Source organism: Dreissena polymorpha, chromosome 8 (genome assembly GCF_020536995.1).
Source record: "Dreissena polymorpha isolate Duluth1 chromosome 8, UMN_Dpol_1.0, whole genome shotgun sequence".
NCBI classification, from domain to species: Eukaryota; Metazoa; Mollusca; class Bivalvia; order Myida; family Dreissenidae; genus Dreissena; species Dreissena polymorpha.
The window spans coordinates 60,743,670-60,759,157 of record NC_068362.1 but is presented as its reverse complement, the minus strand read 5'-3'; the positions used below and the strand labels follow the sequence as shown (position 1 = coordinate 60,759,157).

Here is a 15,488-nt window from a genome sequence, read left to right as displayed (position 1 = left end):
CTTTATTTTGATTTTAATTACGTTTTTAGTTATTTTAATTGCGTAATATCGCAAATACGCTTGTTATCTATTGCCCTGACTTCTAGAAGCCACATTTCTGACTCAATCTTGATAAAACTTAGTTAGATGTTTATCTTGATAATACCTAGGACAAGTTTGAATCTGGGACAAATGCATCCAAAAACTTGGTCACCCTGTCAAATGTTAGAAAAACATAGTTTCTTTCTGAAAGCCATATTTATGACACAGTCTTATGGGAGTTCGGTCAGATGTCAGGCCTTGTTACCACTCTAGAACCCATGCTTATGACTCAATCTTTAATTCCAAAATGGTTCTTTATAAACATTACAATACCTTAATGGGCGGTTCAGTTCCGTTACATCTAAGGTTAGTGACCAAGAACCTTTGGCTCTCTTGTTATCTAGATTTAATATTTTTAAACTGTCAATATATTTGAACTTAAAAACATAAATCACATTAGTGATTTCACATAAGGCACATCATCCTCTTAATTCTTAGTCTATAGAATTATAAATCTTTTTTTTGCATCAAGTTCAAGTTGAGTCATGGTCTTTTTATTTCAGGGTCCATCAAACTGGATGAGCTGAAAGAATTAGCATGTGGATTGCTTGTAATCGACCTTAGCCCATATACACTTGGGCTCAGCTTTTTGGTGCTGGTCTGTTGTCCAGGTAAGTTTTATATAAATTGTATATGTTAATGATTGTAAGGTGTTTGTTAAAAGAACTTTTTCAGACTTAATGTTGTAAGGCTTATAATAAGCAAATTCAAAATGATAAAAAGCTTGAACTCCGTTACAGCTCAAAACTTCATATAGATATTGGCATTGCTACAGGAAAAGTTTACTTAGAAACAGAGCATTTGATCATTCCATTGCCATATACTGTTAAACAAAGATGTATTAACATTAATATTAAGCGTACTATATTTTAATTTTTACATGCCACATATTCATGTAATGAAGTATGATAGAATTATTTGAGTTAATATACATGAGTAGATTAATTATGCCCCCTTCGAAGAAGAGGGGGTATATTGTTTTGCACATGTCGTTCGGTCCGTCGGTCAAGAACTCAAGAACGCTTAAGCCTAGGATCATGAAACTTCACAGGTACATTGATCATGACTGGCAGATGACCCCTATTAATTTTCAAGTCACTAGGTCAAAGGTCAAGTTCACAGTGACTCGAAACAGTAAAATGGTTTCCGGATGATAACTCAAGAATGCTTATGCCTAAGATCATGAAAATTCATAGGTACATTGATCATGACGGGCAGATGACCCTTATTGATTTCCAGGTGACTAAGTCAAAGGTCAAGGTCAAAGTGACTCGAAATAGTAAAATGGTTTCTGGATGATAACTCAAGAATGCTTACGCCTATGATCATGAAACTCCATAGGTACATTGATCAGGACTGGCAGATGACCCCTGTTAATTTTCAGGTCACTAAGTCAAAGGTCAAGGTCACAGTGACTCGAAACAGTAAAATGGTTTCCTGATGATAACTCAATAAATATTAGGCCTAGGATCATGAAACTTCATAGGTACATTGATCATGACTGGCAGATGACCCCTATTGATTTTCAGGTCACTAGGTCAAAGGTCAAGATCACAGTGACAAAAAACGTATCACACAATGGCTGCCACTACAACTGAGAGACCATATTTCATTCATTGTATGTGTGTGTCCAAAAACTTTAACCTTGGTTAAAGTTTTATAACAGTCAAGGTCACAGTGACTCGAAACTGTAAAATGGTTTCTTGATGATAACTCAATGATAATTAGGCCTAGGATCATGAAACTTCATAGGTACATTGATCATGTCTGGCAGATGGCCCCTATTGATTATCAGGTCATTAGGTCAAAGGTCAAGGTCACAGTGACAAAAAACGTATTCACACAATGGCTTCCACTACAACTGATAGCCCATATGGGGGGCATGCATGTTTTACAAACATGTACGAACCAAGAAAGAACTTGTCAAAAGTCAAAATCGACTGTTTTTGCAACTTTTTTTTCCGGCCGTTGTATAGTGCAATGTAACCTTTTTCAGTGCAATGTTTTACTTAAGTCTCTTAGTTTATCACATTTCATGGATTTAGTAGTGAGCACATATTCATGCCCTACTACTTTCTCCAAAAGATAAAGCCAGAACAATAGTTTAAATTGTACAACATGCCTTTGAATCAACTATGATATTTTTTAGAGAGTACAGCACTACATGAAACGGTCATTTAGTATATAATAACCTTAACCCTGTACAATTGTTACGACTACCGTAACATGTTATTTTGCGACACCTAAGATTCACTTACCATTTGTTGTCAGACGGCAACCGCGGCAATCTATGTAAAAAATGTTTTAACGTTTCATGTCGTTTGACTTTACGGGTGGGGATGGAGGTTCCTCAAATAAGAAAAGAAAAGGGTAGGAGGAAAGTAAAAGAAAGTATGAGTAAAAAAACAACAAGGAAATTTCTCCCGAAAAGGCGTGAAGATTACAAGTAGATGTCTTAAGTAGATGAATATTGAATTCATTTATAGCATTAGTAAGGCAAGCTAATAAGAATGATTGAATTATAATTGCGCATCACCACGCACAAGAAAATACAAGTTGAATGATAAATATAAAGGTTTTGATAATACTTGGGTCAGGGCACATGAAAGATTGGTCAGGGCTAGTAGGTTCTGCATTTGCTAGCCCGAATGGGCTAGTTGAAAAAAAAGTTAGTGTTAAGCCCTGTGGCTATTGCTCATGGTGAGCTTTTGTGATTGCCTTATGTCCGTCGTGCGTCATGCGCCGTCAACATTTGCCTTGTTAACTCTGTAGAGGCCACATTTATTTCCAATCTTCATGAAATTTGGTCAGAAGATTGGTCTCAATGATATCTTGGATGAGTTCGAAAATGGTTACGTTTGCTTGAAAAACATGGCTGCCAAGGGGCGGGGCATTTTTCCTTATATGGCTATAGTAAAATCTTGTTAGCACTCTAGAGACCACATTTATTGTCCAATCTTCATGAAACTTGGTCAGAAGATTACCCCTTTGAACAAAAATGTTCACCCCTGTGACCTTGACTTTGAACTTAGGGTCCGCGTTTAGGTTTTGAAATCTGCGATTGTGTTTCGAAAAAAATGCTCATAACTTCTATATCCCTTCAGATATAACCTTCATATTTGGTATGCATGTGTATATGGACAAGCCTTTCCATGCGCACAAAAATTATTACCCCTTTGACCTTGACCTTGAATTTAGAGTCTTCGTTTAGATTTCGAAATCTGCGTTTAGGTTTCGAAAAATGCTCATAACTTCTATCAAAGCGTTTATAGGGAGTATATGTCATCCTATGGTGACAGCTCTTGTTTGGTAAGGATTCTACCATACTAAAGTTCTTTACCCATCCATAAACAAAATTTATTTTGCGGGGATATCAATTCAACGAATTTGCTTGTTTGTCATGAATTAGATTTAAAGAAATGGTTTTTAAGTTATATTAAGAATTATATATTCTTAGTCTGTTATGGATGAATGTTTAAATGATGGTTTATCATGGTTGTTGTCATGTTAGGAAAACCCGGCCCTGTCAACAACCTCAAAGGCAGCCCAGAATCGAAGAAGATCAAGGCTGAATGGACATCTCCAGAAGACCCAGGAGACGATCCTGAGCCTCTACGCTACAGGGTGTCATGTCAGGAGGTCAGTTCAGTTGGAAAAACAGAAATTGACTGAAAATACAGGGCATTTCACTGAAAATTAAGGGCATTTCACTGAAAATACACTTAAAATACAGGGCATTTGACTGAAAATACATGGCATTTGACTAAAACAACTAGGTATATGGAAGTATTGGGACTTTCAAATGAAAATAGATGTCATGTGTTTAAAATTCTGGGAATAAGCCAAAATACTTTCTAAGGAAACAAAAAATTAAATCCATAACTTGATAATTACTTGAACCACTTTGTTCAAGCCTGCTTGCAGAAAGCTCAATGAAGCTTTGCAATCAGTGAATCTGCTAGCATATGTGCCATCACAGGTTGACCTGATTGTTACTTCATTTTTCATCATTCAATTTAAACAATCAATTTGCCACAACTGTTCACCACGAGGAGATGGACTTCCCAATCTTAAAAATCAAATGTCATATTTAGCTTGCCAGGCTTTAACTTCATCATTCATGCAATTTTACTATTATAAATGTTCAATATGAGAAAATGGTGTGAGGCGTTGAAGATCCATGTCCATTGTTTATGTAACAAAATATAATTTACATTGCAGTAGGAATCCAGTTTGCCCTTGCTGTAGTGTCTTTGATGACGTCAAAAAGGTGTATTAAACTTATAGAAATGCCCAGTTTTATATTGCCTATAGGAGGGCCATAACGAACCGCCAGGCAATTTAAAGGAAACCCAGGAAACCATATGGACCTTCGATAAACTTACTCCCAGGATGAAATATGTTGTCACAGTGTATGCAATCAACAGTGTGGGCGAGAGTCAGCCTAGTACAATACATATAATGACAAAACCAGAACAAGGTAAAAAATTTGTATACCCCCATTACCATTGGTATATTGGGGCTATATAAGAGTCACTTTGTCAGTTTGTCTGTCGGTCGGTCTTTCAGACTGTCCCGAAATCTTGTCCGGGAAATAACTATGTTGTTCATTGTGAGATTTTAAAATCATTTGGCACATTTGTTCACCATCATTGGACGGTGTGTAGCGCAAAAGAATTACGTCGATATCTCAAAGGTCAAGGTCACACTTTGAGTTCAAAAGTAAAAAATAGCCATAAATGAGCTTGTCCGGGCCATTACTGTGTCGTTCATTGTGAGATTTTAAAATCATTTGGCTTATTTGTTCACCATCACTGGACAGTGTGTTTCGCCAAAGAATTACGTTGATATCTCCAAGGTCACACTTTGAGTTCAAAGGTCAAAAATGGCCATAATTGAGCTTGTCTGGGCCATAACTATGTCGTTCATTGTGAGATTTCCAAATCAATGGCTCATTTGTTTATCATCATTGGACGGTGTGTCGTGTAATAGAATTACATCGATATCTCCAAGGTCAAGGTCGAACTGAGTTTAAAGGTAAAAAATGGCCATAAATGAGCTTGTCCGGGCCATAACTATGTCGTTCATTGTGAAATTTTAAAATCATTTGTTCACCATCATTGGACGGTGTGTGGCATGAAAGAATTATGTAGATATCTCCAAGGTCAAGGTCACACTTTGAGTTCAAAGGTCAAAAATGGCCATAAATGATAACGGCGTAATAATGATTTAAAATCTCCATTAATTAGATTCTCTTGTTTTGTTACAACAGCATGTAAAATAGTCTGTGTCAATGTGGCACGTCACGTGAAGTGGGGGTATACATCACATCACGTCTGTGACAAAGCTCTAGTTTTATATGTCCTTCAGTCTATACTGGGGGACATATTGTTTTTGCCCTGTCTGTTTGTTGGTTTGCATCAAACTTTTACATTGGCCATAACTTTTGCAATATTGAAGATAGCAACTTAATATTTGGCATGCATGCATAGAGCTGCACATTTTGAGTGGTGAAAGGTCAAGGTCATCCTTCAAGGTCAAAGGTCAAATATATGTGGGGACATAGTGTTTCACAAACACATCTTGTTTTATCATATATTTAAAAAAAATCTTTTTAGCTCACCCAAATTTCTAAAGTGGTTGTTGATTGGTTAGTAAGTTATTTTATATTTGGTTGGTTATTTTTTTTCCGGCCGATAACTCGAAAAAGCACCAAATTTAAAAACACTGTATGCCTTTTTAATAGTCCTTTCTAAAAGTCACATTTATCACTGGACAGGATGTCTTATAATTTTGCCTTTAAAGCGGGGATGTATCATTTGCAGCCCCCCAAGAAAGACAAGTAGTTAAGGCTTATGGACAAAAAACACAGACAGATTTTTAACAATAATGTTTTATATTTGTATCATTAAATTTTATTTAGAATCAGTTTTCATTAAATTCACAAAACAAACGAGGAAACTTATTTTCTTTAACAATTAAAGCACTTTGCAAGAGTTTATTTTTTCCACGGAAAGCAAGTGCATAGCGTAATTGTAAATGAAATTCAAATTGCATGAGAAAATTATAAAATCCTTGGTATTTGAACAACATTAACCCTTTCTCACATACTGTCATACATACGATTGTCAATCCCAAATACAAACATATAAATCTCACTTACTGCCAGTGGTTTTTTTTCACCATTTTGGAATGGGACGGGGGTCCTCTGGATGAGAAAAATCGCGCTGTTTTGACTAAAATTGGGAAATTATAGTTGTTGTGATTTTTTTGCTAACAAATACCTTGAAATTGAGAATAAAGTGATTAAATATTGCATTTACTAAGGTTATTTTATTCAGGGGGGTAAACCATGGATTAGGAATTTTTAGGTCCCGTTTGGGAAAAATATGTATATTTTCCATTCCGAACGGGTCCCCCTACCAAACCAAAATTTGAGGAAAATAAAAAAGAATTTCAACTTGTAAAAGCAAAATCTAGCCGAAATTAATTAATAAAGTGGTCAAGAATTTCATACATTCAAGGGTTCACCATTTTACTTAACTATCTAATGAATTTTCGCATATAATACTAACGATGAAATTGATGAAAGAAACATCCAACTGGGACAGGTTTATTCCCACTGATTACGTGTAAATCAACTGGCGTCATGCGTGCCATTGGGTACTGCTCATTTTTCATAACAACGACCAATCAAAAACTAAATTTAAATTTTGATTGAATTCAACATTTATTTATCATTTGCTTAAAATTGGGCGAAAGTGCAGATTAATGTTTGTTAACTGACATTTGTTTGTTTTTAAATTCTTATAAGAACTTCTATTTCTGTTTTCCTGATGGCTGCAATGACATTGGTTTTATGACTTGTTTGCTTACGAATTTATCATTTAAAAAACAAAACAAAACTCACATGGGTTGTTTATTAGCTCACCTGAGCACAACGTGCTCATGGTGAGCTTTTGTGATCGCCTTGCATCGTCCGTCGTCAATGTTTTGCCTTGTGAACACTCTAGAGGCCACATTTATTTTCCGATCTACATGAAATTTGGTCAGAAGATTTGTCCCATTGATACCTCGACTGAGTTCGAAACTGGGTCATGCTGGGTCAAAAACTAGGTCACTAGGTCAAAAAAAAAGAAAAACCTTGTGAACACTGTAGAAATTACATTTGAAATACATCTTCATGTAACTTTGTCAAAATGTTTGTCTAAATGATATGTTGGTTGAGTTAAAAAATGGTTCCGGTCCGTTGAAAAACATGGCCGCCAGGGGGCAGGGCAGTATTCCTTATATGGCTATAGAGAAACCTTGTGAACAAACTAGAAATCACAATTTTCGCCCAATCATCACGAAACTTGGTCAAAACATTGGATTCATTGATATCTCGGAAGAGTTTGAAAATGGTCCAGAACGGTGAAAAAACATGGCCGCCAGGGGGCCGGGCAGTTTTCTCTATATGTATATAGTGATAATGTGTGAACACTCTAGCAGTCACATTTTTGGTCTAATCTTCATGAAATTTGGTCTGAACATGTGTTTTCTGGATATGACGTTTGAGTTCGAAAATGGTTACGTTTGCTTGAAAAACATGGCTGCCAAGGGGGGGGGGGGGGCATTAATTTCCTTATATGACTATAGTAAAATCTTGCTAACACTCTAGAGGCCACATTTATTGTCTGATCTTCATGAAATTTAGTCAGAAGATTCATCCCAATAATATCTTGAACAAGTTCGATAAAAAAAGATGCCAGTTGGTTTAAAGCCATGGCCGACATGGGGCGGGGCATTTTTCCTCTTATGACTATAGTAAAACCTTGTTAACACTCTTGAGGCCACATTTATTTTCCGATATTCATGAAACGTGCTCAGAAGATTTTTCCCAATGATATCTTGGATGAGTTCAAAAATGGTAACCTTTGCTTGAAAAACATGGCTGCCAAGGGGTGGGGCATTTTTCTTTGTATGGCTATATATGGCTGTAGTAAAATCTTGTTAACACTCTAGAAGCCACATTTATAGTCCAATCTTCATTAAACTTGGTCAGAAGATTCATCCCAATAATATCTTGGGAGAGTTCGTAAATGATGCCGGTTGGTTGAAAAACATGGCCGCCAGGGGGCGGGGCATTTTTCCTTATAAGGCTATAGTAAAACCTTGTTAACACTCTAGAGGCCACATTTATTTTCTGATCTTCATGAAACTTTGTCAGAAGATTTGTCCCAATGATATATTGGATGAGTTTGAAAATGGTAACCTTTGCTTGAAAAACGTGGCTGCCAAGGGGCAGGGCATTTTTCCTTATATGGCTATAGTAAAATCTTGTTAACACTCTAGAGGCCACATTTATTGTCCAATCTTCATGAAAATTGGTGAGAAGGTTTATCCTAATAATATCTTGGACGAGTTAAAAAATGAAGCCATTTGGTTGAAAATCAGGGCCGCCAGGGGGCGGAGCATTTTTCCTTATATGGCTATAGTAAAACCTTGTTAACACTCTAGAGGCCACATGTATTGTCCAATCTTCATGAAATATGATCAGAAGATTTGTCTTATTGATATCTTGGATGAGGTCGAAAATGGTTACGTTTGCTTGAAAAACATGGCTGCCAAGGGGCGGGGCATTTTTCTTTATATGGCTATATATGGCTATAGTAAAATCTTGTTAACACTCTAGAGGCCACATTTATAGTCCGATCTTCATGAAACTCTGTCAGAAGATTCATCCCAATAATATATTGGACGAGTTCAAAAATAATGCCCGTTGGTTGAAAAACATGGCTACCACGGGGGCGGAGCATTTTTCCTTATATGGCTATAGTAAAACCTTGTTAACAATCTAGAGGTCACATATATTTTCCGATAACCATGAAACTTGGTCAGAAGATTTGTCCCAATGATATCTTGGATTAGTTCGAAAATGGTTTTGGTTGCTTTAAAAACATGGCCACCATGGGCGGGTCATTTTTCCTTGTTTGGCTATTTATGGCTTTAGTAAAACCTTGTTAACACTCTAGAGGCCACATTTATTGTCCAATCTTCATGAAAGTCGGTCAGAAGATTGGTCTCAATGATATCTTGGATGATTTCGAAAATAATAATGTTTGCTTGAAAAACATGGCTTCCAAGGGGCGGGGCCTTTTTTCCTTATATGGCTTTAGTAAAATCTTGTTAACACTCTAGAGGCAACATTTACTATCCGATCTTCATGAAACTTGGTCAGAAGATTCATCACGATAATATCTTGGAAGAGTTCAAAAATAATTCCGGTTGGTTGAAAAACATGGCTGCCAGGGGGAGGGACACTTTTCCATATATGGCTATCGTAAAACCTTGTTAACACTCTAGAGGCCACATTTATTTTCCGATCTTCATGAAACTGGTCAGAAGATTTGTCTCGATAATATCTTGTTATCTCAGGTGAGCGACTTTGGGCCTTTTTCGCCCTCTTGTCGGTGAAAATAACAATTTGTTCTTTTCACTGCTGTTATTTCACTGCAGAAATATCATATTTTATCATTAGGTATAAAAGAAAGTATATACTTTACTAGTAGTTTTTGGACTGTGCAGGGTTTTATTGGAATTGCCTATGGTTAATGGATTTAATTGAGATTTTGAACAGTGCTTTAATCCACCCAAAGGTATTTATAGAGCATGTTTCTGTTTGATTGTGTTATTAAACTAGGCCAATAGGCGAAGGGACTTAGAAAGGGTAGGCGTCTCGATGCCTGAGTAACTAAAAAAGTGTTGAGAGGTTGATCAAACCCAGTAGGTGGATAGAGGGCAATATTGGGAATTAGTGACATCATTTAATTGTCTTTGTCAAAAATAAAGTTTTGTTGCTATGGTTACAAAACTAAATGAAAACTAAAATTGGATCGTGTAACAAATCAAAAAGACATTTATCAAGGTTGCTGAAACACTTTGTGTACTAAAAGTGCCATATGGGGAAATGCATAGTCTGGGCTGCTATGGATACAGAAGTAATTCAACATTCACCAGATAAAGGACTGCTTTTTTCTAAGTGGCAATGCTCTTCTCCGTCATAAAATTGCAAACGCATTAAAACAATTTGCTTTTTAGTGGAATTTGTATGTTTCTTGAAAATTGTTTCCATTTGTAATTTCAGTGGAGGACGGTCAAAACACTGTTACTGCTCGCAAAAGTGCTCACCATTTTTATGCCCAGAACGTGGGCATATAGTGATTGCATTTCCGTCTGTCTGTCCGTCCGTCACACTTTTTTGAAAAATGCTCATAACTTCTATGTCGCTTCAGATGTAATCTTTTTATTGGTATGCATGTGTAGACAAGGCCTTTCCGTAAGCACACAAATTTGGACCCCTTTGACTTTGACCTTGACATTAGGGTCCGCGTTAAGGTTTCAAAATCTGCGTTTAGGTTTCGAAAAATGCTCATAACTTCTATGTCGCTTAAGATGTAACCTTCATATTTGGTATGCATGTGTATATGGACAAGGCCTTTCCATACGAACACAAATTTTGACCCCTTTCACCTTGACCTTGAACTTAGAGTCCGCATTTAACCTTCATATTTGGTATGCACTATCAATGCTTTTTTCGGGGGCATATGTCATCCTATTCAGACAGCTCTTGTTACTTAAAATAAGTTGTATTTGTTCTTTCTTATTCTAAATACAATGTAAATGGTTTGCACGGAGAATGGGTTTTTCCGATTCCAAACTCATTCACGATTAAATTTACGTGCACTTTTACTGTTCGACACTTCCAATACCCGAATATTCTATTTAACGTTAATACTTTCCGTTTTGACATTTTAATTTCTGCATGTAAGCTTATATATACACTGCAACTCCGTTACATCGCGATCCGTTATATCGCCCTGTCCATTATATCGCGAGTCGGCTATGGCTCCCATAAAATCCGGCAAGAATGATCACAAAAACACATTTTTTTTTTAAATTCGTTGACAAGTTATAATCTGACAATATGCAAACTGCGATAACAACCGGTTCTGGCTAGTAATTGATCACCCGTTATTTCGCGGCTTATACTTGACACTTAGTGAAGCGTGAAAACAGACCGTAAGTGACAGTGTTGTTTTAACACGGATTGAGTTGTTTGCAGAACTTGAGTTATTAGTGTCTCATTCCCGATAATAATGTCAGTTTGTTGTTTTTGCCATTATATTTTAGCTGAGACAATTAGCAGTTTGAAGCCACATCAATAATCAACACTAAATTGTCGTTTTGTTAATTATCAGCTTATTATAACTATTGTTTGACTATGCTTATATACAGTCGTTTCATTTTGTTTATATTATACAGTTGATATCGCTCATCATTACCCGATAATCCCGTATATTCCATTTTAAAGCAAACTCCGGTAAAACTTTACGATAAAAGAGCTCAGTACACACACACACATATTCGCAATTATTCTTAATATCAAATACATTTTGGCATTTGTTACTATTTAAAGATGTGATGAAATAACGTCCAATCGGGGCATTTTTTTCCTACTGAGCACGCGTCAATCGCCTGATGTGATGTTCATGTTTTTATACAACACAAAATACACCCTCACTTTCTACATGTCTGCATAATTTTCGCGCGCTTTTTATGGAGACAAAGGATATTTTAGCACTGTTTATTTGACGCTAGAATTTGTTAATGTCGCATTAGCATTAAAATTCGGAAGCGTGTTTCGGATTACAAATTTAGTAAAGCTCATTTAAGAATCAAACGAAACATTAACATTGTGCGTAATTAATGCAACGATAATTTGTTTAAGCGCATTACGTGCCATATCGCTTATTAAAACGTGAAAATAATAACTAGGAAAGTAGCGTAAATCTAGGTTTCTACACTACACAAATGTAGGTGTATATCTTTTATACTCTACACAAATGTAGGTGTATATTACGCTGTTCGTACCTGAAAATAAAAATTAATAATGGCATTACAATTTCCACGGTAATCAAAACTTTAATTACGATATTACTTTTCAACAAATAAATATTTTGTTGTTGTTGTACAAAAGAACATGTAAAATTGGTTTGCAATTATAACGATACAAAGATAAAGCAGCGCCGTTCATAAAATGAAAACACCGATGAAATTTGACACATTAACTGCACATCAACTGCTTAACAAATAAGTCAGACATGTCTGAATCTATATCGCGCTCCGGATATATCGCGATCGCGATCTTTGGACCCCGTCAATCGCGATATAATGGAACTGTAGTGTATCTGACTCGATTATGGGTCATAGGGAAATAAATAAAACACCTTGATTGAAAACTAAATAAACACGCCTGACTGGAAAATTTGCTAACACACACTAATTAGCATAATAACAATTACATTTTTTAATGACCAGATTTTACTACATGTTACCGATTAATAGTTAATTTTTTACACCTCTCGAGAACACTGTGAAAATGTTTGTCGCGTCGGCGCATTGTTTCTGCAATAAAATCGGTGATAAAATTTGTCACTTAACGTCCCAGATAGTAAACTCTTTAACCCGTAGACTGTTGGCAATATCTCACTGTATTATTCGACACCAAAAATTTGATACGCAGTCAGCATTAACACCGGTCAGGACCGGTCATCGAGACAAAGGAAAATGGCTGGTGTGAAATCAAAACAAAGGTGTAATCGTTTATGTTATCGGCTTACATAAGCAATTAGCAATAATTTGTCCCTGAACGGTCAACAGATTTACCCCTTTTACCTTAACGGGGTCGCTTAATTCAAGACTTGGGCATCAAAAAACACTAAAATCAGCGGTCGCTGGTCGCGTAAGACAAAAGTCGCTTAATATAATATTAAAATATATTTAAAACGCTCGGGCGGGATTTAAAGTGGTCGCGTAAGACAAATGTCGCTAAATTCAAGTGGTCGCAAGCACAAGATTGACTGTATTTGAAAGAGCAAATCAAGTGTTTCTATGCCCCCACAGAGTGGAATGCAGAACGACCTGCGCTTATCTGGTTACTATGTATGTATGTTCCTATAGTTGTCTTCCATCAAGTGTGTTCACATCATGCCCCTTTAGTCAAAACTTGACTCTCCATGGGGATTTCTAATAACTCTTATAATTATGCATATAGTGAAAACTTTTTAAGTTGTCGGATAAAGCCGTGATGCTGCTAGTATCTCCTTCATCAGGTAGGGCCATATGCATCGGACGTTTCGGAACTGTCCCACTACGTCCTCCTATGGTGTGCCAACCGGAAGTGATCAATTTCCGGCCAGGAGATAGTTAGCCTCCGCTACACTTCCTCATCTGCCAGGTCTCGGTGGCCAGTCGCTAGTCAACTGCCCTGTGTCCCCCTATCCACTTCTCTCTCTTCCGCCATAGCCACAAGGAAGCAGACTCCGTTTCACGTGCAACAACTGATATGGCCCGTTTCCGGACCTGTCCTGTGACCCCCAGTCTGCTGAAAGTGCGCCACAGTGATTGCGCTGGGAAACCTCTGCAGCCCACCTCCACTGGAAAACACCATGCCTTCCAGCCTTTCTCTGTGCAGGCATCTGTGAGAACCTGGTACTGTTCACACTTCGGTTCGAAGCTCTCTTCCCATGGTACTGTGAGCTCCACCATCACAACCTGTTTTGATGCAGCTGACAACAGTACTACCTGTATGTCGGGTCTCTGGTTTGTCACTGTGATCTCCTGTGGACACTTGAGCTGTTTCTTCGAGTCTGCTCCCATTCTCCAATCTGTTGCCGTTCCAAGAATCCCAAATGTGCGTTTGGCCTTTGCCCCTTCTCTGGCTCTGACAAAGGAAATGAATGAGGGACCTTTGTTGGTTGTCTTCTGCGCTTTTCGTGCTTGATCTAGATGATCGGCGATTGTAGCAAGAAACCTGTTGTGACGCCATCTGTATCTGCCATCAGAGAAGGCTGTCCTGAATGAACTCAGAAAATGTTCCAGATTTGCTGGTCTTCCACAGAGCTTGCAATCCGGCGTTTCGGCAAGACCCCAAGTCACTAGGTTTGTTGGACTTGGCAGCACGTCATAGAAAAGTCTGTCGCTTTCCATGGTCTAGATCGCATTCCATGTAAGCTTCCTCTGGGGTACTCCCTCCCAGTTCAGCCATTTTCCCTGCTTCCGTAGGGTAACAGCTCTGGTGAGCCTAGATTCTTCCTCCATTCGGCGAACCTCTTTCTGCACTTGGATGCGTCGGTCTTTTGCACTGGCTTTGCTCCACTGCGAACGGGTGACGCATCCAAAACCTAGTCGCCCCAGTGCGACATTACCGACAATGTTGCTGTGACGAAGACAAGCCTCAGCCTCTTCCACTGCCTTGTCAGCCAACCACTTTCTCCCGGTGTTGACCTGCACTCCTGCTTCTCTAACCTTCGCATCACTACTATCTCATAGCATGATGACTTTCCGAGCCTTTGTGACCTTGTATTCCTCCGTCAGTGATCTGAGAGGTATCTGCAGCTTGCTGTCTGTGCAGTACAATCCGAGGCTGGTGAAACTCTTTGGCACCCCCATCCACCTCCTGAGGAATGAATTTATTGTCCTCTCCATTGCTTCCACTGTTGATGACGGTACACTGTATACCAGCTGGGGCGTGGTAGGATGCCATGTTTGTAAATCCAGGCCTTGAATTTTCCTGGCAGACCACACTTGTCCACATCTTTCAACCAGTTCTCCATTTGCACAACGGTTTCTTTGATACTCTGTTGATCATTGAGCGAGTCTCGAAACCACTTCCTGAGGCACTTCACTGGTTGCTCCTTAACAGTCGGGATGAGCTGATCTTTGATTCTATATCTTGCACTCTCTTGAATCTTTCCTTTCCTCAGAACCATGCTCCTTGATTTCTGGGGTTTGAACTTCTTTCTGGCCCACTCGATAAGTTCGCCAATGTCTTGCAGCATCCACCTTCCCTCGACGTACGACTTTGCTGTAATAGTCATATCGTCCATAAATGGCTAAATGCATTTGCGTAAAGTGTTTTCTCTGTCTCTGTCCCAGTCCCTGTGGCAGTCATACATTGAGCTGCGTTCTGTGACAGCTATGGCTAAATGCATTTGCGTAAAGTGTTTTCTGTCTCTGTCCCAGTCTCTGTGGCAGTCATACATTGAGCTGCGTTCTGTGACAGCTATGGCTAAATGCATTTGCGTAAAGTGTTTTCTCTGTCTCTGTCCCAGTCTCTGTTGCAGTCATACATTGAGCTGCGTTCTGTGACAGCTATGGCTAAATACATTTGCGTCAAGTGTTTCTCTGTCTCTGTCTCAATCTCTGTGGCAGTCATACATTGAGCTGCGTTCTGTGACTGCTATGGCTAAATGCATTTGCGTAAAGTGTTTTCTCTGTCTCTGTCCCAGTCTCTGTGGCAGTCATACAATGAGCTGCGTTCTGTGACAGCTATGGCTAAATGCATTTGCGTAAAGGGTTTTCTC

At 38.2% G+C, this 15,488-nt stretch overlaps 1 protein-coding gene across 1 annotated transcript in view; it reads left to right on the top strand.

The window, feature by feature from the left end:
• Window positions 1-13,122, top strand: part of LOC127840569 (uncharacterized) — a 124,338-nt gene extending 111,216 nt beyond the window's left edge. The window contains exons 6-8 of the mRNA XM_052368979.1: window positions 585-692; window positions 3,593-3,720; window positions 13,084-13,122. Coding sequence (XP_052224939.1) covers window positions 585-692; window positions 3,593-3,720; window positions 13,084-13,122 — 275 coding nt within the window. The remainder of the gene's footprint in view (window positions 1-584; window positions 693-3,592; window positions 3,721-13,083) is intronic.
• The last annotated feature ends 2,366 nt before the right edge of the window (window positions 13,123-15,488 follow it).